The sequence below is a fragment of the Poecile atricapillus genome, chromosome 3, assembly GCF_030490865.1.
Source record: "Poecile atricapillus isolate bPoeAtr1 chromosome 3, bPoeAtr1.hap1, whole genome shotgun sequence".
Lineage (NCBI taxonomy): Eukaryota > Metazoa > Chordata > Aves > Passeriformes > Paridae > Poecile > Poecile atricapillus.
Window position 1 is genome coordinate 111839505 of NC_081251.1, and position 27754 is coordinate 111867258.

At 39.5% G+C, this 27754-nt stretch overlaps 1 protein-coding gene across 3 annotated transcripts in view; it reads right to left on the bottom strand.

Moving 5' to 3' along the window:
* The window catches only part of PLCB4 (phospholipase C beta 4), a 185830-nt gene that overhangs the window by 25770 nt on the left and 132306 nt on the right, over positions 1-27754 (bottom strand). For 2 of the 3 annotated variants that reach the window (XM_058834150.1, XM_058834151.1), the window contains 15 exons: positions 25948-26038; positions 24765-24860; positions 23610-23710; positions 21888-21923; positions 19178-19319; positions 18435-18519; positions 18080-18204; positions 16047-16098; positions 13704-13806; positions 11881-12045; positions 8902-9106; positions 5084-5172; positions 4541-4691; positions 1742-1791; positions 1555-1620 (listed from right to left, as the gene is read on the bottom strand). In XM_058834150.1, the coding sequence (XP_058690133.1) occupies positions 1555-1620; positions 1742-1791; positions 4541-4691; positions 5084-5172; positions 8902-9106; positions 11881-12045; positions 13704-13806; positions 16047-16098; positions 18080-18204; positions 18435-18519; positions 19178-19319; positions 21888-21923; positions 23610-23710; positions 24765-24860; positions 25948-26038 (1557 nt within the window). The remainder of the gene's footprint in view (positions 1-1554; positions 1621-1741; positions 1792-4540; positions 4692-5083; positions 5173-8901; positions 9107-11880; positions 12046-13703; positions 13807-16046; positions 16099-18079; positions 18205-18434; positions 18520-19177; positions 19320-21887; positions 21924-23609; positions 23711-24764; positions 24861-25947; positions 26039-27754) is intronic. The other variant, XM_058834152.1, reaches the window with a different exon arrangement.

A 27754-nucleotide genomic window follows, 5' to 3' on the forward strand; every position in this document is an offset into this window, starting at 1 on the left:
TCAAATCCAGACTTCCTGAGGCTGATGGTGGATAACCAACTGCAGAATTTTCCTGCTCCATGCCAGCTGATAAAATGTGCTAAGAGCAGTGATGAGCACAGCGAGCACTGCCCTGAGATCACCTCTGAGCTAACGTGGCTGCACTTTCCTGCTCAGACTCTCTGAATTCCAGGAGCTGCTCTTGCTGGAGCCTTTGGCCAGGCATGCCCTAGGCAGGCACTGTGTGGTTAGGACAGGCTCACATTCTGTACTTAGGAGCAGCAGGACACAGGCTGGCTCAGACATGAAATAGCTGTGCTTGAGCTGATGCTGAAAGCCCTTCTGAGTGCAGGGTGCTTTTAGATTATGGCTGGCAATTTTTTCCTCAGATTAGAGGAAGCAAGTGAAAGCCTGAACAGATGGAACATTTTTTTTAATATTAGCAAGCACAGCCTTGGCTCAGATATCCTGTGGGTCACGTGTTAGAGGGAGAGAGACCCCTGAGTATGTCTGTTTTCTACATAACCATTTCTATAGCAAATTGCTGGCTGTTGGCCAATGAAATGACAAAGTAGTGTTTAAAAATTAGCAGCCCCCAAAAAGATCATCCCTATGAAGGTCTAGAAACTGTTGATACCAAAAAATGTTGGTGACAGACACTTTTCCTTGAGCATGGGCTTTGCACACAACACAAAAATGCACAAATTGCTCATTTCTTGCCCTCTGCACAGTCAGTAAGGAGGCTGAAATGTAACTATTTAATTTTCTTACATGACTTTCAATACTAAGAACCCCAAAATAGTGCCCATTATTGAAAGTAATTTCTCCATGCTTTATTGTACAGAGAGTCCCATGCTCAAACAGCAGTCATGAAAATAAACAAAAAGACTGATATTAGAAATGCCCAGGCAACCACATGACATCAGATCTGCAGTGGAATTTGTAAGCTAAGGGAGAAACTGCCCCAAAAGCCCTGAATGGATTTGTGTGTTCATCAAAATTCAGAACTTGAGATATTTTCTTCACTTATTATAACTCTTTCTGTAACAAGAATAATGGTTTTTTAATGAAAGAAGGCAGGGCAAAATTTGCTGTGATTTTCTACCATGAAGTATATTTGTGGTAGTGATAAACATAATTGTGGTATCACTGCCAAGAAAAAGCTGACTATAAAGTGGTTAACATATATGAGTTATGAGAATGAGGAGGACCAGGGCTCTTAATTTCTCAGCTACACATCGCAGTTCCCTCTGGTGATTTTGCAGTTTCTCCAGTGCCTGCCTTCAGTGCAGCACCACCTCCCATCATGATTGCCTTGTTTTTCCATGCTACCTGTTAATAAGTTGTGCAAAAGGGAGCAAGACAGAATAATTTCCTGAAAAAGGTGAGCCTTGGATGTTTATATGGGTCAAACAAATGTGCACCCAGCCTCAGGCAGATATACAAAGTGCTGCCAAAGGGAAAATGTGCTCACTGCAGCACATCTCAATACATTCCTCAATCTTCCCCTGTAATTTAATTAGGAACTGCCTGTGCTAGTGATCAGCTGTCTTCAATGAGGCTCAGAGAACATACCTTAGCATGTTTCTTCTTTAAGGCATTCAGTTCTTTCTGCTGTTTCTTTAAATGCTTTATATAAGCCTGAAAAAAGAGAAGCTGGATCAGGTTTTCTGTGGCCATATTGACTTTAACCAGGTCAAATCCTGGCTACTTAAAACAAAAATTTAGGAGCACATCCCGAAAAACTTGTGTCAATACTTACCTTCATTTGCTTTAAATCTTCTATCTTCACTTGAGGAATAAGGTCTATACCTGGGAAGGTATTGATACAATTTATCTAAAACTTCATACATACTAGTATAATCTCATATTCAAAATTTCAGTTTTATCACAGCAAACTAAATTTAACTTAAAAATTAATTAATTAATGTTTTTCACCACATTAAAAAAATAGCACTGTTTAAATTATTCGTCAAGATATAGCTAAGATACAGTAATTTCCTTTTCCTATGCACTCTTCAATGAGTTGCCTTGTGGAAGAAGAATTGAATCAATGAGTGTATTTTAATCTCTTACAGTTCTGGACTGAAGTGTCAAAACACAGCAATCTAAGAATTGGAAAAAGCTCCTTTTTACAAACACAGCAAATAATTTAGGAATATTAAAACAACTTCAGAATTTTGGTCCCTAGCTGGAGATTGCTCTGGCACTTGTTCTTCCAGTGGGTAGGTTTCTTGGGTAGGGCTCTACATGACTACAAAACTGGGGCTAGGTGTGATTCAGGTTAAAGCAGAAGGGAAAATTCATTTGCAGCCTGTGTGATAACAAAAATAAAATCTGCATTTTGCTTAATAGCAGGCTATGGGAAAAGGAGTGAAACTGTGCTCAAAGACTAAAGGAGAGTTAAAAAATGAAGGAGAAACAGAAAACCAAAAGAAGTGAAAATTCTAATGAAATTTCAGTCACACAAGTTAACAGTGCTATGTAAATGAATGAAAATGTTTTGATCAGTTTAACTGCAATGCAAAAAAAACCCTGATCTCATTTATTGTTTATGCTTTAATAAGTGCTCTGTGACATATTAAGGACTTTTTAAAAACTACTAAACACATCCTATATGTAAGTATTAATAAAAATGTCAATACAATGCCATGAGAGTTGGAATTTTTAGGTTTTTCTGAGGTTTCACACAGAAATGTTTGCCTGGGTATAAATACAATGTAAATATATTTAGTTAACTGCTCTTAATAATGTCTATGGACTATAAGATTTCCTTTGCCTTGAAAAGGAAAATTAAATACTTTTACACACACTATAAGATTTCCTTTGCCTTTGTGGCTTTTAAGGTGAATTTAACTGGAAAATGCTCAGACACTGTAAAAGGGAAAAAAAGAGGGGGGCAGGAGAGCTAGGCAATCTCCTCAGGGAATATGAATTTTTTCTTTTCTTAGAAGCATAAGACTTTGCTCAAATATATGGTATCAACATTTGTCTAGTAAATGACACAGGAGCAGATGTAGGCACAGATAGGGGCTGAAGTTTTCAAAAACACAAGTGATTTAACTCTTACTGAAAATCTGAGACCAAAAAAACCCCTACATTCCTGTGCATTTGAAAGCCTTCCCCATTTTGCTGCACAAGTAATTTCTAATAGCAAGATGAGACATTTTAACAGTGGTAGGATTATTCAGATCTTAGTAAATAACAGAGAAAAGAAATACAAAAATAAGGATCATTACATGGGATATAAAAATGAGCAGCTCTATTTTCACATGCAATAATACAGATAAAAATTGCAGTCAGGAAAAAACCCTACTGAAACCTCAGTTTAAGAGCATGCCTGCATCAGGCTGCTGGGTTTCTAAACAGACTTCCCCAGGATTTTATTTTAAAACATTTACTACATAGAACCACTACAAAGAACATATCCTTAGTTGCCCAGGTCTGACTCCAGGGCCAGCAGGAATCAGCTGTTAACCCCAGCAAATTTCATGCTTAATTAATGCACAATAAAACTAACACTTGTGCATCTTGGTCTTGATATATGAAATATGAAAACACCTTGCTGCATAAAGTGACCTAGGGTTTGCACCAGGGAAGAGCTTTTGAAAGAGTTCAGGTGCCAGAGACAACCTGAAGCTTTGATTCATTGCCAAAAGTGACTCCAGAGAAATGGCACTTGGGTTCCCAAGAGATCCCTTCAGCACTGTGTACTCAGCCACGTGTTAGATTTGAGAACAAGAGCCCTCTGTGCTCCTTTTCCCTTCTGTCAATACCTTTGGGCCAAGGTGGATGAGTGAGTGAACCACATTCTAATTCTTGTGGCCCATTAACAGAAATATTTATTGTCTTTCATTCAGCTGTACAAATTTGTTTTCTCACTTAATCTTCATTACCTGTGAGGATATGGGAGAAACAAATAATCCCATTTGACTGCAAAAAAATTACTTTGTAGAGTGAATGGTGAAGAGTTGGGAAAAAATACTTCTTCACTTCTAAATGAGCACATTTAATTATTTATTTTTTTCTTAAAATAAACACGCCATTTCCATAATCACTATTCAGAGTAAAACCACACTGTGAAAACATTTCTAATTGTTGGGAAATCTCTACAGAATCCAGTGAATTCTAAATACCTTTAATTACTTAAATCTGCAACCCTGCCAAGGGATTTGTGAGGGCAGAAAAAAAAAGCGGAAGAGTTTCTGTGGGCTATGCCAGATAATAGTCACTCCTGTTGGCATTCCTCCAGGAATCTTTACTAGTAAACTATTCCCAGAGCCATGCTGGTTATGTGTATAATATATACACAGATATTAAAGAAAATGTAGCTGAATGCTACAGGTATACAGCTACAAAAAGAGGTTGCTCTGTGAAATAAAGCTGCATTACCTTTATAGTCATTTTAGTAATACACAAAATTAATTTGCAATTAGACAAAGACAACACCCAGTGACAAAATAATAAGAATGAATGTAACTCCAAAATTAAACTTGAAAAATGAGTCTTTCTCTGTGACTTTCTGAATCACTTCAGAACAGAGGCAGTGATTTTTGTGTACCTTTCTTAGTGTCGGTGCCAGACCCAAAGCCTGCGGTGGTGCTTGGCCGAAGCTCAGAGCTGCTCTGAGGTGTTACGTTGGCTTTGGGATTATTGGCTTTTCCTTTTCTGTCATTCTTTGAAGTGTCATTTGGTACATCAGCTATATCACTCTGAAAGAAATGTCATAATAAATTGATTGTTCTCTTACCTAGAGTGTAAAAAGTTGGGAAAATTTAGGAACTGGCTTACTTTAAAATATAATAAAATTGCAACATATTTTCAAACAACACTATAGTAAAGCACTCGTAATCTATTCCAAATAGCTACTTATTAAAATACAACTCCATCCCCATTTATTAAATTCTCTTCTTCTAAAGGATGTATTAATGAGATCCATGACAAGCCAATGAGCATTTCAGTAAATGACATAAGCCAAGACAAGAAGCTCGTATTTGAAAATGAGAAATGATAAGGTGCATTGATTGAAGAAGGACCAGTTTACTTTAAATAAAGAACACATCATGGACATAGGTGGGTTGTGTTTGTCACTGGTTCTACTTACAGTTTCAATACCCATAGCTCTCATTTGGTCTGCTCTTTTTTCTGTGATAGACAAAAATTTCTTTGGATCTGATAAAGCATCCACAATATCTGTAAGAAAAAGAAAATCAACTTTTTGTGAGCTTTGGATGCATCTGGAAATTAGTGTTTTAAAAAAATTTTATTCTATCCCTGTTATTATGAGACATGGCTTGCAATGAGAGTCCAGATTTCTGTAGTGAATTTGGCAGGACTGGAAGTGCTTATTTCCACAGCACCTGGAACAGTTCACAATGTACCAAGGTGTGGTATTAATCCAGTTGTGTTATTTAAGAAAAACCCAGTGACTCTGTCAGACTGCTCTAACTTCCTCCCAGTTAATGACTGTAGATTTTGAGACCAGGATGGGATCTCCTGAGCCACAAAGCACTAACTTTGTCCCTTGGCTGAAGGATGCTGACTGACTTGGGAGTGTAGGGAACTGCAGAAAATGCTATTATATTTCCTGGCTAAAGAGCAATTTCAGGTGGATTAAACCAATCAGGTAAATCTGTTCTCAGTAGCCTTTGTGATATTCCATGTCTGGAACACGACAGGCTGTGAAATGGCTTTTCTAGGAATGACCAACATCTGAATCTTGCACATGACACAGTAGCACCAGTGGTATCAGAGCCCTGGGTACCAGACAGATTATTGAATCTGTTTTCCATGTGCAGTGATCAATGTGCAAGCACAGGTTTACAGCATGACAAAGTCCCAGAAATTTTTTACCTGCATATCAAATAATCTCTTTCTGTACTTAACTCCAACAGTCAAAACCAAAAAATATCCAACTAATCAAAAAGGCTTGGCAAGAAACTTATTGTTCAAAGTAGGAGCTGGGCTGTATCATCTTCCTTCCCACCTGAATTGTCCTGTGGAATGTTCCTCTGAAGCCACAGCACAGACAGGTCTCCCATTCCCACAAAAACTGTATTAAACACCTAGCATTACCCTTGAGATCTGTTTATTTACACAAATAGGTCATCTCCAATAACTGCTGTGACCCACTGATGTCTTCTGAAATTTATTTCACATACACGAAAGCCACGTAGGATTTATTTTTAGCCATGGCAATAGACTGTGGCTCAGCACCGACTGTTTCTCCTCTCCCTAACTCATTAAGGATGTCTTTTTGTCCTTGGCACGCACTTTTCAATGAAAACCCAGGGCTACCCTGCCAGCACGATGCGTCACTTGAAAATTGGACCTGATTATCACGAGCTTCTAGGTAAAAATGACTAACGTGTTTGGGAGAGCAGGACCTCTGTGGATTGTGGAAGGAAGCACACAAGCACATCACCAAAGGCTCAGCACTTCTGAGGGGGAGGTGACTCATCCCTGCCTCTCACGCTGTCATTTGTCCTCTGCTTGTGCTCCCCTTTCTCCCCAGGGAGGTGAGCTGGGGGTGGGGAGCAGCATTTTGTGGGAGAACTGCAATTAAATAGAAAACTCTGAGAATCGCTGGAAGAGTGTATTACAGAAAGCACCAACCACTAAACTAAGCAGCCAGGCTTACTCACTACAGATTTCTATAATAGAAGCTTCTCTTTAGAGAATGTGCTTCATTTGCATCAATTTGGGCCATTATTGTGGTTTTATAGGAAACAGAGGGGCTGATGCAAATAAACCACAAGAAATTACAAAGCTATAAAACAGCAAAAGAAAAACACACATCTTTTAAAGCTTACAATGCATCACCCGTTCTAGTTGTTATTCAGGGCACATTTTAAAATCTTACTCATAGAGGTTAAAAAAACAAAAAAGAAAGAAAAAAGAAAGTAGGCAGCTACTGACTTGAGCTCTACCTTCCTACAGGTTTGCTAAAACAACCATGGAGATCCTAATGATAGCTCATAAAACAATGAGAAGTTCACTGCAGATGATAAGTAATTAAAAACCACATGCCAGCAGAATGCTAATGATTCCACCTGAGTGTCAGAAGTTATTTCCCAGTTGTTCATCATGCTGCTGTTCTGTATCAACGAGGAAAATACATGAGGCACATCCAGCCTATCTGGGAAGGGAGAGGAGAACTACAATTGATCTCATTTAGTTCTTGTTATTATGGAGTCTGGTTTTGCCACTGCTGACAGTAAACCACAAAAACCAGTCCTCTGGTTCTAGTAGCATTTTACTGTAACAAAATATTTAGGGGTAGCAGTGTTTTCCTGCCTCTGTCAAATAAACATCTACAGCACTGCTGACAGTGTAGCACACAATTTGCAAATTTTAAACTGGTGTTGAAATTCTCTTTGAAAAACGAGTCTTTCACTTCTGCATGTGCAGAATGCAGTTTAAAAAATAAAATAAATAAATATATTCTCCTTATGGGTCCAGCATGCTCAGCAGCTCAAGACACATTGAACTCAGTTTAAATTGTATTGTTAGAAAAAGTCTGGTATCATAAAACATCAATCCCAAATCAGAAGCACGTTGAGAAAATATTTTAACTGAGTCATTTACTGTCAAAAGCTTCAGTTCAGGTAAGAATTAAAGGACACACTTAAACATGTCTCTTAGATTGATGGTTCAATTACTCTTAAGAATCTCAAGTTGAAGCAGAAGCTTACATTTCTCTTGAGACAAAGTCCCTGCAGTTAAATACTGTGGATGAAACGTGCTGCATAATAGCATGGTGGTGCTCCAAGGCATGTGGCAGAACTCCAGCTGACTTGCCAGAAACCAGGATTTCACATATGAACAACACAAATGCTTCTGCAACACTTTTTTTTTTCCCCACTAAATATTGTTACTGAAGTCTCAGCCTGTTAATTTTTTAATGGATAAGCACCAGCAAACACAGACTTGAAGACAGGTTAGGAAGGAAGCTTCCCTTCCTCCAGTTTCTACTATGGAAATCACACTCAGAGAAGTGCAGCCATTCTTTGCACGGCAGCAGCTTTGAAATAGGTTTTGTGAAGAGAAAAACATTGGTTTGAACAATAATCTTTCACCAGGAACCCCTAAGGTAATTGCTGCAGAGTCAGAGCACTAACCTTTTGTGCAATTCCTATTTTACAGTTTTAAATGGTTTGTGTATTGTCCAGTGTACAAGCAAATTTCATCTGGGGTGAAGAATCCCTTTCTCTCAGGGGGAACTCATGCATGACACTGATTTTAGTGGAGTAATGATTATTCTCTGCTCTCTGTTCCCACACACACATGTGACAATTGGCCACTGTTCAGTATAAATTACCACAGCTCTGCCAACCTGATCGTGGAAACTGCTCACGTTAAAATAATTTTCCCGAGAACCCAAAAACAATTAAAACACACTAAAAACATGTAAAATCAGGAGAGAAAAATGCTGGTTTTTTTCACTAGCCATTTCTAAAAATACACCAATATTCCCTAGAATATAGAATTGGTTTTGTTTGAAAAAAACTGTTTCTGCATGTATTTTTTTATACTTATAGGCCAACCAATATAGATAAAGTACATCCTAACCTTACAAATATTTATGTCAGACAAAATGTAATAAAAAAAGGACTCTTTCTAAATTTTCAACAGAGAAAATTAAATTAAGCTGAATAGTAGTAGATTATTTTCCACACTATTTTTTAGTATTAGTAGATACATGCTTTTATCATTAACACTTAGGCAGGCACTTGGGTAAAAAGCAGATTTCTTAACTCAATATCCAGAGATTCCAAGGAGTTATGTTAGAAATACTAAATCTTTTCATCCTCCAGCACTGCATGTATGCTTCTGGCTAGCACAGTGACACTGGAGCACATCAGGACTTGCACACCAACACTCAAGAACATAGCACAGATAGCACATAAAGGCTTGTCTCACCTCCAAAACCATCAGGCACGTATGTTTTAAGCACAATGTTGCAGAAAACCGTCGGAAGAGAGAGTGGTTTGTTGCCCTCATTCCGAAGGGAAATGTGTCTGTAACCTGCTTGCAGCCCATCCAGAGGCAGGATCCTCTGACCAATCAGCTTATTATTGTCATCATACACTGCTATTCTCAGGACAGCAAGATCAGGGAGGATAACCTGGAAAGCCACAAAATGCAGACATTTAATGACACTGATACAGTTCCTCCCTCCCCGCCTCCCATGTGTGAACTTTGGATGCCAGAAACTATCATCACTCTAAGATCAGGTCATTCCCTGCAAACCCCACTTTTCAAAATGAATCTTTCCTAGAAGAGCTTTTTATCACCCTAAATAACGGGTAGATTTCAGATTATGTAAATCCTGCAGCTCACAGTTACACCAGCTAAATATTTGGTATGTTTATTTTTCATTACTGAAGACTGGTGACACTGATAAGAAGGCAGGTAAATACTGCACGGGAAATGACAGATACAGCAGCAATCAAAGGGCAGGTAATGCTGGATCAGGAGGAATTATGACAGAAAGATGGGATTTGGGATGCATCCAAAAGGGCAAGGAGAGTGCAAGCACAGGCTGATGGGGATGTCTGAGCTGCTGAAATGCTGTGCTGCCAGCAGAGGTGGGTGGGCTGCACTCAGGACATGGGGGGTTCATGGCATGCACGGGGAGCAGGGATGCTGCAGCCTCCTGCATGTCTCAGTCCCCACCTGGGCTGACCAGGACAGGAACAAAGAGATCCTCTGCCCTCCCTGGAACAAAGGTGCTGCCTCTGTGCATGGAGCAGTGAGGAGGAGGCAAACTAACAGAGGTGCAGCTCTTCTGCCAGCCCACCTCAACCATACACTGAGAAAGATTTCCCACTCCTTCCCTACCTGGTGCTATTCACCAGCACCTGTGGGATGAAAGGGAAAACCTCAGAAAACTGTCTGCCTTCTCCCTTAGACTTTCCCCCTGTCAATTCCATTTTCAGTCTTGGGGGACACAAAATAAAGGCTGCTCTTGGTCTCTGAACCCATGTGAGCAGTTCCTGGATATCCTGCTCTACTCAACTACAGCTTAGTACTCCCAGCAAAGGTCACCAACAGCACTTACTCCCTCCTCCCCTTACACAACAGAGGGACAACACAGAACCCAGGTTAGAATGACTGAAACTTTATTTTAATTAAAATAAAAACAAAAAACGTGACAGAAGAACAATCAAACACAGTACCTGAGAACAACTGTGTAGGGTTAAGCATCAGTCTGAGGAGAACACTGCAACCCAAGCAGGGCAGGTAAGATCTCTCCCCTACAGGTCACAGATCAGCACATGTTTCATTACATGATGGTCTTTGACATAGATTTGCCAGGGAGCAGAAGTGGGGACTAAGTTTATTGTTCCCTCTCCATTAATTTGTTCTGTGGTATCCTGGAAGGCACTTTCACCCCCTCAGGATATTTTAGCACTGTGCACCCATGCCTTCAGTATCTCCAGCTAGAGGAATCCTTCCTGCTGTGTTCCTGCCACTCACCTGCTTGTTCTTCACTGTGTGCTGATTACACTGCTAAGATATGATAAGGGCCTGAGGTGAAGAATAATAATTTCTTGTCTGACCTAAGAGTTCAAGAGAAGGTGTGACCATGGGATTGCTCACTGAAGAGTAGTAATGAGAAATATTTGCCTCAGCCTCTGTACCCATGTCCAACACAGAGGTTGCACAGGGGTGCACCCTGGAATTTGTGACCCTTTTGATGTAAGAAATCACACAGCAGCAAATGCTGGTCATATGGCCAGCAAGCCATGAGCAGCAGATTGGTTTGGACATAAACATCTTCCCTGTGCCTCCTCACACACAGAGAAAAGCACTTGAAGTCACATTCATTCCAGAATATGAGTTCAGAAAAAAACTCTTGCATCAACTAAATTTCTATTAAAAACTGGCTATGCTGTCAGGAAAGCAGATTAAGTGTGTAATATATCCAAGTGTGAAGAGCTATCACCACTCGGCAAAATCTGAAATTTGGAATAGAAGTCTGGACTTTGGAATAAAAGAGCAACAGTTTTGCATGACAACAAAACAGGTGTAAGCAAAACAGATGTTATCAAAGACAGCACTGTAACACATGTAGTCTGGATGAAACTCCAGGCAACAGAAGAAAAATAAAATAAAAAAATATATATATATGTGTATCATATATATATATAAAGACCAAGAGATAAAAACTGAACATGGACAAATGGTCTCTTTCTTTAAGTCCCCCATGCCAAGAAAAAAAGGGTTGTTTTTCTTTTGGTATTGAAAAAAAAAAAAATAAAGAAAAAGGTACACGATGCACATGGACTACTGAAGGAGGGAGCTGGTAACACACCTGAGGAACACAGCACCCTTCCAATTTTTCCATGTAATGACATTGACCTTAGCTTTGGATGCAGCATCTCACCTGCCCTCTGGGCTGAAGGAACAGTGCAAGAATGCAGCCACTGCCAGGGCAGGGAAGAAGAAATCTCCAGGGAATGATGGTGTCCACCAGCGGGGCTCATTCTGAGCAGACTGCATACCTTGAACACAGGCATGGTCACAGAGGAGGTGGCTACCTCCAAGTGGGAGGAGGAAGCAAAGGGGAGGAAAAAGCCAAATGGAAACAAAAACAACAAAAAAAAAAATCATGTGATAGCTACAGAGGTTATCCATTAGAAAAATAAAACCAAAGCAAAATTAAAAAAAAACAAACAAAACAAACCAAAACCAAGCAGCCTGTTGAAAGCTGATTTCAGCTTTACATTGTTTACTGCAGTAAACAGGGGCCCTACAAACCCTTTTCCATGGGAGCAGCACTCATCTGTGTGAGCAGTCAGGCTGAAGCAGAGAGGGCTGGCTCAGGAGGGCAGGGAAGCTCATGGGCACAAGCAAAGCACAGAGATTGTGCTTTGCAGAGATCCCACATCCTACCTTCCTAAAGACAAAGGACTCCTCGTTGTAAACAGGGTTCAGGCCGTTGTTCATCACCATGCGCGTGCGGAACTCCTTGCGTATCGTGTCCGTGGGCAGCCCGTACATATCCACCTCCACGTAGGTCCCAATCTTCTTGTCTGACAAGAACTGGCCAGATATCACCTGCAACACAGTAAGAGAGTAAGGAAAAGCAATACAAAGTAAGGATATTGGAAATAGTGGTCATTTTTTACTGACATCACTGAAAAATGGTTTATAGCTGGCAGATGCGTTTAGTTCCTTATATGAAAATGGTGTATTTTAAACTGCACCTCTTTAGAAAAGTTTTTGTGATGAGATATATAAATATAACCAAGCTTTTGTGATCAGATATATAAATATAACCTTCACCTGAAATGACTGTGCTATGGTATTATCAGTTCTCAGTCATCTCAACCAGGCAGTGTCTCACAGAAGCATTCACTGTATGGAAACACTGAATGGAACAACCAGAGCTGGCATTGCTATTCCACAACTCCAAACACTCTTCAGAAACACTTTTTTCTATGATCCATCTTGACCACAAGAGGTGAAAGGACACTACTGCTCTGCTTTCACTTAGGTGAAGGCTTGAAACTAATCATGTGTCAATCTGACTCCATATTGTGTGTCTGGAAAGTGCAGGGTGCTTTAAAAGTGAAAAAATGCACACAATTCCTCTGTATCGTTATACACATGAAGATTTGTTGCCAGTTCACTCCAAGTCAAGATTAATCTAGCCACAGCAGGTGATTACTCCAGGGAAAAATTTTATTTCATCAAGATGATCTATTACTTAAAAACACAGCTAATGTTTTCATTACTACAATCAAGGAGGGAAGAAAAAAACTGAAACATGATTTCACAGAGCTAAGCTCATTCCAAATCCTTTTGTTTCTATGACCTAACATCCTTCAAGAGAACACTCTGGATAGTAGATCTGAAAAATTATGTGGCTGAGGGGTATCACTGCTGGCTTTTGGTCCACTCAGCTCCTTAATTACAAAATTTGTATGGAATTTTATAGTAGTTTTAGTCACAAAAGAAAAGTAACTGTCAAACTACATGACCTAGGAACTATCTGATCCCACTTCCTTCTTGGAGGGACAGTGCTTTTATTACCATTTAAGAAAAACAACATTAATAAAACATGTTTATTCTTCTAGAGGTGAAATGGAACTTAGTTAAACATCTAGAATGCATGAGGAATGCTTGGCCACCAACAGTGTGAAATTTAAATGCAGCACATGGAAAATGTTAAATAAAAGCTGAAGTCTTTTGTTCACAAAACAGGTTTTACAATCATCAGCCTCCTTCCAGAACTTGGTACCTAACCATGCTTTAGAACTACAACAGGAGTTTTATGGACTTTGTTACTCATAAATAACTCCAAAGTAAAGGCCTGACTCACATCAACCATTTTTCTCTGTTCATTTTGAAAATATCCTGTCCATGTGTGCCCAGATTCCTCCCTGCTCTCTACTGACAAGTGATGTTGAGCAATTTCATATTGAACATGCAAACAAACTTCACTCCTTTATCCATTTGTGTGGGCTCATGTGTTTCAAAAAGACCATGAAAGCTGTTAGAATATGACAATGTGTAATAACACATAATTTCTAATTCTATCACATTCCACTCAGATCAAGTAAACAAAGGCATCTTAGCCAGCAATATGAAAAAAAAAAAGAAACAATTTGCTGGAATCTATCCAGTCCAAGCACATTTACTGTATATATGCTATTTCTGATGATTTTAAATGTGCTGTTGGATGGGATGCCAGCTGTCTGTTGCTGTTTTACCTGTACAGAACATGTTGCAGCAATAACACCATCTACAGGAGTTTCAGAGAAAGGGTCAAACGTCCTGTCTGGTCTTCGCATGAAATCTGGCTTTAGTAGATACCTTATTTCAAGGGGGGAAAAAAAGAGAAAATTATTCTGGACTGGAAATTAAAATTGTATTAATTATATATGAAATGGATGTTCTGCATTTAAACAATGAGCTCTCCTACAGTACTGTAAAATACAGACTCATTCCAGCTGCAAGTGTGAGGAAGTAAAAGAATGTATTACTAAAGAATAATTTTAATTTTGAATTACCAGCTACTGAGAGATGAAATCAATCCAGGATTTTAAGATAAAATAAATGTAATCAAAATAATCAAGACATTTCAAAACAACTGAATTAGACAGTTTAAAAATACAGGGAGTTAACATATAATAAAACACAGATGCTCTCATTCATTTTAATACTTTAACACTTTGGAAAAGCACAGAGGGATTTTTCAATTTTATTTTTCCAAATGAAGCAGTTCCTTAGAGTTCAAGACTCATAAACTAAATTTCAGCTTGAAGCTAATTTTTTCATTGTGCTTATGAAACCTTGGGGGAAACAACTGATAATGTCAGCGCTGACAGATTGTTAATTATAGCAGCATGAAAGGTACCACCACAAAAACAATATCACCCTGAGGACCTCACACTGGATCAACATATCAATGAAGCCAATATGTGCTCTGATGCACCAAAACCCAAGGATCCTCCCATCAAAATGAAACAGCAGTTGATCACTGCAGAAAGGCTGCATGTTACAGACATTCTCTTCCACTGATGGGAGAAAATGTAGAACCAGAAAAATCATGCTAATTCTGCAACCCTGACAGACAAAGCTGCTAGAAGATTAATTTTTATCCACTCTTAGTCTCTCTAGTGAATCACTGGTAAAAAATATTATAAAGGCCTAGAAAGAATTCAGAGATTAAAAAATGCTAGAAAAATTCCAGTGGAAATAATGTAAATGTTTTCACCCATTTTTTTAATAACACGGTTTCTGTTTGAAAGCAATATTACTCCTTTTTCTTCCATTAAAAATGTTTTTCTTCCATTAGAAAAATGTTTTCTTAATATTCTATTAATTTAAAGTAGGTTGGTGCAGAAGGGAACTAACTGTCCCTAGCTTCTGTTTTCAGCCTTCTGAAATGAAAAAAGTTGAAATGATCTTGTTTCATCAGCATGAAAGCTGCAAGTCTACGAAAAGAGGAGTACAGGCAGAAAGAAATGTTCAGTTTTTAATTTCCTTTCTGTGACTGAAACACCACCACATTTACAAAGCATATCAAAATATTACCAAGCATTACCACAACATAATTATCAAAAAACTGATGTAAGAATCCAGGAATTTAGTTGATAATTTTTCCTGTCCTTCAGAGAAATTAGCAGAAGTCAGCAGGTACTCTTTTACTAAGCTGGTGGGTCCAACAAGAAAGGAACCAAACTCTGCCATAGGAAAGCTTTGGTTTTTTTCTATTCTTTTTATTTTGACTGAAGAGCCTGCACCTTTGTCAAAGCCAAGAGCCTCTTTTGGAGTGCTCACAACTGCAATGATGGCATGGAATGGCCAAGCACTGTGTGCCCATTCTGCAAATGAGGAATTTTACCAAGTTCCATCTACTCAGATTTTCTTTCTGAATAAGATCTGCAGTAGTAAAAGAGTAGTTCCTTCTCAGGAAGTTTGCAGATTCTAATGTGTTTCTGGACTGTCATTTCCTGTGATTCATTAAGCTTCTCCTTCTCTCCTGGTGCTAATGATCAGTCTATCCTATTAAGGTCTATGCTCAATGTTTGAGAAAAATCTATCAGTATTAACTGAACATCCTTTGTCATGCAAAAATCATGAGCAAGAACTTAGATGAAACACTTCAGTATTCTCTGTGAAATCTGTGCTCCAATTAAGAATACACAGATTAAAAATATGTTCCCTATGTATTCAGATTCCACTTGTCCAAGTAAATTTGGCAATTCTGTGAACTGTGCAATGAATCTCCATTCTGAGGCATATCTTCAAAGAAAGATGAGAACAGAAGGTGGAGATGTATTTAAATATCTGTGTACAGTATTAATGATCTTCATAATATGAACACAAAGACTCTTCGATCTCATTTAAAACCTGGGTATAATTAAAAGCATATTCATTACAGTACCTCCTTATGGGGGATAATTCTCCCTGAACTCTGCTAATTTCTACTCTTCACCTAGCATCCCATTTTCCTTTTGTAAGACATAATTAATAGTGACAAAATTTCATTAAAACCTTAGTAAAGGACTCTGATACACAGTGACAATAGTTTAAATCATATCACTCACCCGCACGATCCATTGTACTCAAATTTTCCTTGATTCAACTGCATTGCCAAATCTGTCAAGAGAGAAAATTTACTAACTTTCCTGCTGAATAATGCAGGTCATGAACTAGATCAGAAAATAAGACTGTTTTCCCAGGATAATAAGTTGAAACAAAAAAAAATAATTTAATGCACACAAAACCCACATGTAAGAAATAAAAGGAAGCAACAGGAAAACTTCATGTTTTTTCACAGGAGTAACAGCTTTACCAAGCACGCTGAAGTCTGTGCTGTGCTTAGGAAACAGTCTGTCCCTGAATTCAAACTTGGCTGGCAGGGAAGTAACAACTGTGGACATGTTAAGTGCCTGGGATGGAATTTCCATCATCTAACTTTTGGTATCTACAGCAGAGATGTCCCCATTTCTGCAGATCACTTTGAGTAACAGAGGATAAAGAGCTTTAACAGTGCAACAAACCTCAGAATAAAAAATATACTAGAGGAGACATCCTTGAAGAATGTATTCTGTCACAATGACCACAGACAACTATCTCTGAAGAAGCTGTCTGTAGCTTGATGTCTTAAAGAAGGTGAGGTGCATATCCCACTGGTTTTCTGTGGACTAAGTTGAATAAAACACCACACAAAGATCACAGCAGCATTGCTTTGCTTCAAAATTTAAAAGCATGTGAGTTTTAGTGAGTTCATTGTTACAGCACTTGTATAGAAAGACACATCATAAACACCTAACAACCTCCCTCTCATCCAGCCCTCTCCAGAACTTTGTAAAAAATGAAATGTTTCCCTGCAGGTTTCTACTTACACAGGAATATAACCTCCTAGTTTAGCAACAAAACAGGTATTTCTCTTGGCCAACTGACTGTACCTTCAAAGGGAGCAAAATCTGTTCTGTTGGTGCTCTGATACACAAAATACAAGATTGTCATATGCCCATATCAGTTGCTACTGGACTTACTGGGCAGCTGTAACTTTTAGTTCCTCAATCTTTTATTTCCTCAATCATCTTCATCTTGAAGCACAGCTGGATCACAGAAGAGGAATACAGGAAAGTTGCTTACTTCCACCTGGACAATTACTACTCTTAATTTGCAGTATAAAAGGGCTGGGAATGACATGAAGTGGGCAGAGGCAGTGCTGGGAGCAGAGTGAGGTTTGTATTTCTGTTCCAGCCTCTCTGTCATGTCCAGTGGAGCGCTCTACAAGCAGCATATTCCAGTGTATCCCTTCTCCTGTTTCCTCAGCTGGTGAAATTGGGGCACAGCTTTGCAAGACAGAACTCAGGGGCTGATCATGAGGAGTGTCTGCAGTACCAAAGACACTGTTCAGGGAGGGGGAAGCAAGCACAAAAGCACTGCCACAGCCAGAAAAAGGAAAACAGGTCTGTTCTAGATGTATGACTGAAGATATTCCTAGATAAATTAAAAAAAAACAAACCATCAAAACAACAAAAAGGCTTTATAGCTTTTTTTTTCCTATAGCTCTGCTATACTCACACCTTCACTGAGCAGGAACAATGCATCTCCTCTCAGATCACCCTGTGGAGCAGCATTTCCATTCCCTGGCACCATTCTCTCAGCTGGGATCTCAGACCCCATCCTCTGCTGCTGAGCACGACTCCTAACACTTCACAATAACTGGTCTAGAAATGCATTTGTCACACACTCATTACTTTTTACCATCTTAATCTGCACATTCCATCTTTGCTTTGCATACACACACCCAACTGTGCCAGAGCTGTGTTTTCTGAAAGCATTGATTTCCCTGTAATTAACACCTTTTATTAATAAAAAACCATTTCTGTGAGAAGATGCAGTACTCCATTATTTTTTCCATAAAAGGGGACTGAATTTTCCTTCTGTGCATGGCTTTTTTTATTGCTCCTTGTCTTACGCTTCTGTAATTCCACCCCGCTGTATTATTTAGCCATATGTCTGTTTCCTCAAAAAATGCCAGAAGCAAATCCATGGCATCTGTTTGAGAGTTACTGCCCAAGCCATTCTTTAGGATTGAGGTTCACTGGTTGTTGCTGCCTACCTGGGGTCTGATAGTTCAGTGAGACCATCTGGCAGCCAGCGTTCCAGAAAATTTGAGGCATGTAATTACTGGAATCCACACGGCCTCCCTTTGGGTATATCCGACTCATTTGTCGTTTATTATAACTATAGAATTCATCAAGGAAAATGAAATGAAAACATCATAGAAATGTGGAGTCATGTCCTGGTATCTTTAGTATTTCAACATCAAAATACTTCTTATGTGAATCTCACTATTTCTCCTTCCATGAGGTACTTCCCCTTTTCCTTTGTAGACATGCAACACTAAATCTAGAAAGGTGCACTGGTTGATTTTGGGAGTGGTAGAAAAGTGGGATGAGGAGGTGAAAGGATACTTCACAAACTCAATGGCATGAGTCTTCAAATACCCTAGTCCGACTGATTCATTGAAAGAGGACATGTTATGGTGAATATTACGTTCTAGAAAGAAAAGACAAGACATTTTAAAACACTTCTGTAATGACAAATCACAACTCAAAATCATGCACTGTAACAGCAGGACACAGCAATTTTTGGTCTCTTTCCCCATTATCTATTACTCATAGAATCAAATTATAGCAATAAGAAATTTCATAGAACCAAATTACAGCGATGATAAATTTCATACTATTTCTGACTCGTTTTTCTGTTTCACTCCTTGGGAAATCAACAAAATTTTCGTCTTTTGTTTAGGACAACATTGTTATTCAGAGCCTGCACTGTGTGATAGATAAGGCAAACCAACATGATAAATGGTCTGGTGTGCAGTACCAGCTCACTGCTCACCACTGTGACAGCCTTGCTCACCTTACTGCAGAGAGAGATGAACTAAAAAAAAATATTTCTGTTGGAAAGGCCCACAGAATAGAACCAATCTCAACAGCTTCATATTCTCCCAGTAATTTAGTGACTCCGTGTGGATGACTAATGGAATAACAAGCTAACTTCACATTCAAGGAAACAGGTCCACAAACATACTGATGATGGTCATTAAACTATAAAAATCTTACACCTTTATTTCTAAATTTAGGAAATGTAGAGATTAAAAAACTACCTAGGTTAAGCAAATACTTGTATTTCATTCAACCTTTTATGTTACCTTCTGCTACATCGAAACCTTGAAATTTTACAGGTTGAGCATAGTTGACCATTGTTGATAAATATGGATGTATATTGGTTGTGGCACCTACATATTTGTAAGATGCCATCCACGCTTGCTCATCTTCCACAGTTACTAAACCCTGCAAACACATTAAAAAGAACAATCACCATTTCTGTGTGCAAACACTGTTGTTGGGTTTTTCAAAGGAGGGACAAAATTATAGCCAAATCTGCAGAAGGTTAAAGAGAGTGCAAATTAATACAAGAAAAGTGGAAGTTTAGTGTCACAAGTTAAAATTTATTTTCTTGTTGATATAAAACTCTCAGTGTTACAGGATGCATGCAAGAGGGCTGATGATAGAAAAGCTCCAAAGCAGTGGGTAAATATTACATGAAGTTAGTAGGATAACACTGGGATAAAAGATAAATATTCCAACAGCCTGAACAATGCTGGGAGATAATGATCCATCTTTGTCAAATAAATTCCAAAAATTGTGATTTAATATGCATTTTCTAATAGAAACTGTGTATACTTGGCATTCAGTGGAACTTCCTCAGCATCAAAACACAAATAGGTTCCACTGTTAATCTTTACTAACAGAAGCAAACCAAAATGTAGGAACCACAGCCTTCGCTGAACAGATGTCACAAGACCAACAAGTTCATATTCTTATCTGCTTCAACTGATAAAAACCTGAATCCATCACCTATATAAATATGCATTTTATTTATAACAGAACTTTTCTACAAGTATCTCATCTGCTAGAAACCCACATTAGGAAGCACTTCTTAACTGGTTCTACCTGTCCAATATTTGCCTTTCCTTAAACCAGTTTGAAACATTATTTTCACTGAAATGAAGAAAAGAAAAAAAGAAAAAAAGTATCTCTGTCAAGCTAAGCAACCTCTGCAAATTCATCATGTTTTTCCCACACATGCATTTTTGGTTGTTTTACCAGTGAATCAGTGACCAAAAAATCTGACTGTAGGCTGACACTGACCTGCTGAGAAGCATGAAGTGTATTCAAACATTCTTGCAATGCTGCTTTTTATTTTCAGACTGCAGCTTGTGTTTGTCAGAAGTTCTCCCTCACCATTGACACAAGAAATAGTAAGAGGAAGTGCTACCAAACCCTTCTGGGCTTGGAGGAAAATGCAGTTCACAGAACCTACACTATGGCAACTCATTTACTCCCTGAGATGGGAGAGTAAAGGAAAAGTGAACCCACTTGCCAGCATTGTGGCACCTCTGCCAGCCAGGCAGTGCAGACATCTCAAAGAATGAAAACCATGTGAAGTGGAACCATTTATGCCCTGGTATGAGATGATTATAGTCACAAGGAGCACAATTTTCTGACTGCATAGAATTACTGAGTTAGCAGAATGAGTTCAGGTACACATTGTTGTATGTGCATTTTAGACTGAATTAAACTTCCAGCAGCCCGTGAAATCAAACTGACACCATATTTTAATGCTGATCATCAGGGCTCAACCCAACTGCTTTTCAGAAATGTGCATATTGACGGTTCACAGATCTGATCCCAAAATATCCCAAACAGCACATCCCTGTGTCAGTAGAAAACAGGCTCTTTTTTTTGTTGTTACTAGGTCAATAGCTGTTCATAGAGCTTAGGTCAAATTCAGGTAAAATTTATTCAATAAAACCAGTTCTTTTCAGCGTCTTAACTTTTGAAAGGCCATTAACTCAAGAAGAACTGACCACCTTCTAAAACACAGAGCTCTTTAAAGTGCCTCCTGTTGACTGCTCAGAACAGGCAATCATCCTGTTTGATCCATCCACACTACAACTAAAGGAACCACAGCTGAAAGGGAGTCAAAGGGATTATGATTCCTCAGTGCCCAGGCAATGGTACCCTGCAGGTACAGCTCTGTGGCTGTGTTAGTGACACTTTGGCTCAAAGAGTGTCCCAACACAATGTACTAGCCATTGATTTTCTTCTTATTCCCTTGCAGACCCTTAATTTTTAGAGTAGGGCTAAACTCTGCACTGTTCACAACTTTCTGAGTTAAGAAAGGGGTAAGGATGGAATGTTTCTTGAAGTCTACGGAAACAAAGGAATGGTTACAACAGCACACGACTCTCTTAGGGGATAGAGAGGACAAGGGGGAAAAGTTGATCTCCATGTTATTTACATCTCCCCACCCCTCAAGAAAAGAAGCAGAACCCACTTAGAAAACAACACAGACTGAAACAAAGTGTGGTTATGAACAGGAGCAGCTTGAATGAGAGAAGAGGAGGAGGAGAGTGGAAAGAGGTGGGAAGAGTCTTACAGAAGGGATTCCTGGGAGAAGATAAATGCAGAAGTCCCAAGGGAAAGCAAAAGGAAGAAAAAGAAAGAGGAAAACAAGGTGCAGTCAGGGTAAGAGCAGAGGAGAAAATAAATCAGGGATGATACATCTCAACACCATTCAGAGAACTGGTTTCCCAGTGCATGACATTGGAGACTGAGATCAGATATGTCTAAGCAGGCAGAGGTCATGCACTCCAGTCTGTCCCCAGATTTTCTGACAGCCCTGACCCCAGTATAAAAGTATAGCAGAAGAAGCCCTAGAGGACAGAAGGAAAATTTCAAAAATAGGTGCAGTGAAACTGGGCATAAAATCGTTAAACCACTGAGAATGCATGGTAAGTAATATGCATGTTATATATAAAGCAATAAAATAAACTACATTACATCCTGTGTCACCTTTTTATTGTTTTCTTGCTCAGAATCTTCAACAGCCTAAGGGAAAAAAAATATATATACATTACCCAAAGAAAAAGCAATAGGAAACACTCACAGTAAGGAGAAAAAAAAAACCTCAAAACTTAATGCATTTAGCAAAAAATAAATCCTATTTCACCTTCCTGCATGGCTCATTGGTCCCAAACACTTTCCAAAATCTGTAGTCTATTCCAAATTTGGGTACACAAGATCTGAAACTCAGCCATGGGAATGGGATGAAGGATGCCAGACAGTTTAGCCTAAACCAGATGCTGGGGACAGGAAGCTTCAGAGAAGAATGAAAGAATAACACACTCAGATAAAGATATCACAATAAAGATCATCTGATCTGCATGTGCAAACTGCCAGGCTCTGAAAACTGAGGGTTAAGAGTGCTGTAAACTATGTTTGAAATGTCCATGTTGGAGAAGGCCTGATGTTATTTGCAATGGAGCAGTCTGGTGTCTGCCTCCAATTAAAAGCTACCATTACTGAGAATCTTAGATAAATATTGTCTTGGCACTGAATGTACATTCCTACAGAATAAAGATCAAGTCATTGATCAGCAAAGAAGCAGAGAAGTTACCCAAGGACATGTGCTGAGGATGAGCGACTAATCTGGAAACAAAAAACCAATCCTCAAAACAACAGCAACAACAACAACAACAACAAAAAAGCCACCCAACCAAAACATTCAGGTAGTTAATGACCAGCTGACTTAGTAAATGAAACTGCTCTAAAGCAAAGAAGTGAAATGATAGTTCAGTGGGAGGATCCATAAAAAAGTCCTGAAGAAGCAAAGTGGTTGACTTGAAGAGCTACACGGAAGGCAGGTCTGATGGCACTGGTACTGCTACAGAAATTGATATTTCCACACCTACACTTCTGTCTGGAGAAAGATCCAAAGGAAAACAAGCAGGAGGGAAGAAGTGGCCAAAATACTTGAGGGAGAGGAACATGGTCTGATAAGGTCACCTTAGCCCTCACACATGGGCTTTTCTCTGTAGCAAGCAGCATTAATGCCTTCAGTGCCAGAGCAGCTTACTTTTGAATTCCAATATTCTGTGCCTAATTACCATCAACTAATATTCAAGTTACTGAGCACAGACTGATAAACTGCAATTGTCAGATATGAGTGAAATAAAGAGAACTTTCTCCCTGTCTGTCAGCTGTTTGCCTGATAGAGCCCCCCTGCCACACCACCACACCAGGAATTAGTGTCCTGTTTTGCCTCCACTGCTGTAGGTGGAAGAGAGAACCTACTCTAAGGGTTAACCATGAAAAGTTACACAGGGAAACCCTGCAGTGAAGACACAGAATGCAGCCCTGCAAAAATACTGCTGAACAAGGAAGCTGATCTTCCACCTCTTGTTAGGATTTTGCACCTGAGATGCAAAGTAAAATATCAGAGGCTGGAGCAGAAAACTGCTTGCTGCCTTTAATTAGTATTTCTGATTAAATCCTCCACTTGTTTGTTCCCTACATACTGATTCTGTTTCCTCAATGAGTATATCCTACCTGAACAAGTATTTTTTGCTACCAAACTTTGTGTTCCCATGAACTTAAATGCAAGGGACACCCGGTGAAGATCTCAGGTTTGAACCTTCCAACAAGTGTGCTGATGTTTCCACAAAGCAGAGTACCTTTGACAACAACCTCCTTGGAAAGTTTTCATAAAAATATATGTGAAATAAGCAATCCCACCTTTTTGACACTGATGGCAACAGCTTCTTTTTGACTATAATCATCTACAGTAAGGTCACTTCCAAATTTGTACTCAGGATGAGCTTCTTCTTCCTGGTCAGCTGCACAGAAAACAAAAAGGATCAGTGCAAAAACCAGAGCAACTGCTGATTTCTTTGCAAGGCATGAAACAAATGACAGCTGAACTTTCAGGTTTGGGTTTGGCGCTTTTTAAAAAGAGGAATAAAATCCAGGGTATTAGATTTCTAAGAGTTAGTTAACTGTTTCCAAGTGCAGTACATTAGAGCTAAGGCCTGAGATGATTAGTAAGAGAAATTTTATTTGCTGTATTTTTGAAGTAAGCAGTATTTTGCTTAGCAAAGGTGTAAAAAAAAAAAAGCCAATAGCCTTGGGAAATAACAAGAACTGAAGAAGATGCCAGTGGCCAGGCTTCTTGAGTGCATTGTCAGACTCTTTGTGTGCCCAACACAGGGAATGGCTCTCATTTGCTTTTACGGTGATTTTCCATTAGACCATACAATACTTGAAAAAAAATAAAGGGAAAAAAAATAAAGTAAAATATAAGAGAGGACCAGGTGGTAGGCTAAAGCTGGGACATTCACTATGACACAAGTCACAAGACACAAGTCACAAGCCAGTCCTTTGTTTCAGGCACTTGCAGGCAGGGCATGATTTACATATTCCAAAGGTGGACATTTGAAACAGACAGGGTGGATCACACCCTAAATATGTGTATTTTTCTCTGCTGGCCACATCACTGGCTCAGAGCTGGACATTTACACTGAGGATAACTGAGGTTTGGCAAGAAAATTCCTTCCCCTCATTTTATCCTTAAAAAGTTAATGCAATAATCCCTCTGATGCTAACACAGTGACAATATGTGTTTTCAAAGCAAATATCACAACTTCTTAGTCTCTCTCTCACAGACAGAATGAAAATCTGACTTGGTTGGTGCTCTAATATACTTTCTGAACAGTAAATGGAAGATAAAATTGTCTGGGATGAGGTGGCAAGGCTGGGGTCTGTACAAATGCTCCTGCACTGGGCCCAGACCTGCTGCTGTTGCCACAGACCACAGGCATGTGGGTAAGGAGCACCCAGTCCACTGATCTACCACAGGCAATGCCTGAGAGCCCTTCTCCAGGAAATCCTCACCGCTTTCTATTTCCTCTTCATTATCATCCTCCAGGATATTTACAGGTGCAGTAGTTTCCCCAGCCTCCATCATCTTTTTCAGAGCGTCAAGCTGTTCTGTTAATATGAAAAATAAAATTAAATTAGTCGTGACATGAACAGTTTGTAGCACAAAAAATACAAGAGAACTGTCAAAAATGATTCCCTGATCCTCAGATCAACATCTGTTTAATGAGTCCTCTGACTTTTCAGTTGGTACTAAAATTTTACACAGTAAGTAGCATCAATAAACACAGACTGTTGCTAGATCTGAAAAGTGGAAAATATTTCACAGAATATTTAGGAAAATATTTCAAAGAAGTACAGAATCAATTAGATTGGAAAAGGCCTCTGAGATTGAATCCAACCTCTGATAGAACCACCACCTTTGTCAACCAGAGTGGTTGAATGCCACATCCTGTCTTTCCTTAAACACCTCTCTGCGCAGCCCATTCCAATGTCTAATCATCCTTTCTCTGAAGAAATTCCTCCTAAAACTCCACACACTTCAAAGGTCTTTGGAGCAAGCATATTACTTCCTCACAGAATAAACAGCCAGCTGTCTCTTCAGGGCTTGATCCATGCAAATGGAGGCAAAGTGCTTGGATTTTCAATTGTGTTTCCATGTGCATTTCAGTTAGACAGCAGGAGCACAGCCATGTACGACTGAAGCCAGTGCAAGGTCTGGGTGCTTATCTTTGAATGGAGAAGGACCAGGGTTTATCATTACAGCCATACTGGAAGCTAATATAGCAACATTATTGTTACTGAAAGAAGATAAAGATCAGAACTGGCAACAACAGCAAGAAGACCAATTTGAAATTCCATTTCATTTCATGCTTATCCTGGAAAAACACAGCAATGCAAACAGACTGGTGTCGGCAGAATTTACAAGAGATTCTATCTGCCTTATATTTTAGCTCAACCAGCAGTCTGATAAAAGTCCCAGGATTACATTTCTGGGTCTGTCTGTGCCTGTGCAGCATGCTGATATCAAGGCCTAGACTGGTACTCACATGAAACACAAGGGCAAACCAGATGTTATTTATGTATAATTCATATCCTTCCAACACTAAAGTACAAACAATCTGGAAACTTTAGTAACAAAGTCTGTTTGTAGTGATCTGGACTTTAGTTTATTTAATATTTGACAAACATTACTTACTCTTTTCTACTTCAGGTTTCAGCCTTTTATTCTTTATGAGAATCTTCCTTTTGAGGTCATTAGGAGATGGTAAAGCTTTACCTTGTTCAAGCTGTAAAACAATTCAAAGAAAACACTTAATAATAACAGCTATTTGGCCTCTCTGTATCCCTGTTTGGGGTTTGGATTTTAGGACAGCAATACCAAGGGGCAGTGAACCAGCAGTGCCACTTCAGGCACAACCCCAGAAGGTTGTGTGCCTGCAGTTATGCAGTTCCCTGAGCTCCTTTCCCCATCCCAGGGGGAAGCTGTGCTCAGGTAAAGCTGCTGGATGAAGCCAGCACTCAGGTCTCCAGCCTGTGTCACTCTCAGCTGCACTGCTCTGAACATTTTCCCATCCCTCCCACCTAGCATGGGGTGTGGATGAGACCTGCAGCTCCTCCTCAGAGGAATTCCTGCTTTCCCTCCTTGTGGTTCACACAGCCCAAGCCACAGCTTAGCCCATTATCATTTGATCTCTGAATAAGTCACTTTTTATGGTCCCCTTGAGCTTCTGACAAAAGTCAGGCAGCCCACACACACCTGGAGAATGGAAAAGGACTGGCACTGGGGAATGGAAAGCTACCCAATCCTCAGCTAGGTAGGCGGGACTGGTTTTGCCAGTAGGGTCACAAATTCAGCATTTGGCAAAGGAAAAGGAGAAGTTCCACATACACACACAAGAAGTATTAATAAAAGGTCTGTTCCAGTTTGGGGAAGGAGAAAAAATATTATTCAGAAAAGAGAAAAATTATGAAATCCTCTGATTTAAGCCCCATCACATCATTGAGGCTAAGAAACAGAGATTTAGGTAATTAGCACACTCTCCACCTCAGGCTTGCTAAAAATAGTTGCTGGTATAATCACAGAATATTCTGAGTTGTCAGAGACCCACAAGGATCATTGAGTCCAACTTTCAGGTGAATGGCCCATACAGAGATTGAACCCACAACTTTACATTCTTTGCACCATAACAAACTGGAGTTTTCACTGAAGCCTAAATGATACAGGAGTAGAAGGTATTTCCAAAAATAGTGACAATTCTTAGAAGAACTATTCAGATATTCTTATCTCTTAATCCAGAACTGAGCTGGAGAGAAGCAGCACTCCAGGTTAACAAACAAAAGAACAAAGCACCATGGATTGAAACTAAATAAAAGCAGCAAAGGTGATAAATAATAACCCAGCAAAAATAAAACAGAATAACCAACCATATCAACCCAACTCCAGGAGAATGGATGGAAACCTCCTCGTGGGAGGGTAAGGGTGCTCCACACCAACCAGACTGGCTCAGGCAGGGAGTTTCAGCATGTTGGATGATGAGAACTCATTTTTTCCCAAAAAATATCTCCATATCAACCCAACCCCAGGAGAATGGGTGGAAACCTCCTCGTGGGAGGGTAAGGGTGCTCCACACCGACCAGGCTGGCTCAGGCAGGGAGTTTCAGCATGTTGGATGAAGAGAACTCATTTGCTCCCAGCACTGGGGCTGTAACTCCACTAGATGTCAGTGCCGCAGAGCTCATTTATGCCAGGCTGCATTCCCAGACAAGGCCATACTTGGATGCCCGTTTGGACAAATATTTCTTTTTACTTAAAACCAAATCTGCTTCAGCCAAGTGCCATGTCTCTCCTAAGTCTGCCTCCCTCAGTCCCTAGCCCAGGTTTATCAGGATCCAAGTGCTTGCAAAGGGCACGTTCCAAGCTCCTCCTGCAGTGTTTGCTTTGAGAGCAGCTGGGGACTGAATTCCCCCATGAGGAGGAAAGGACACAAAATGCAGAAGGCTCA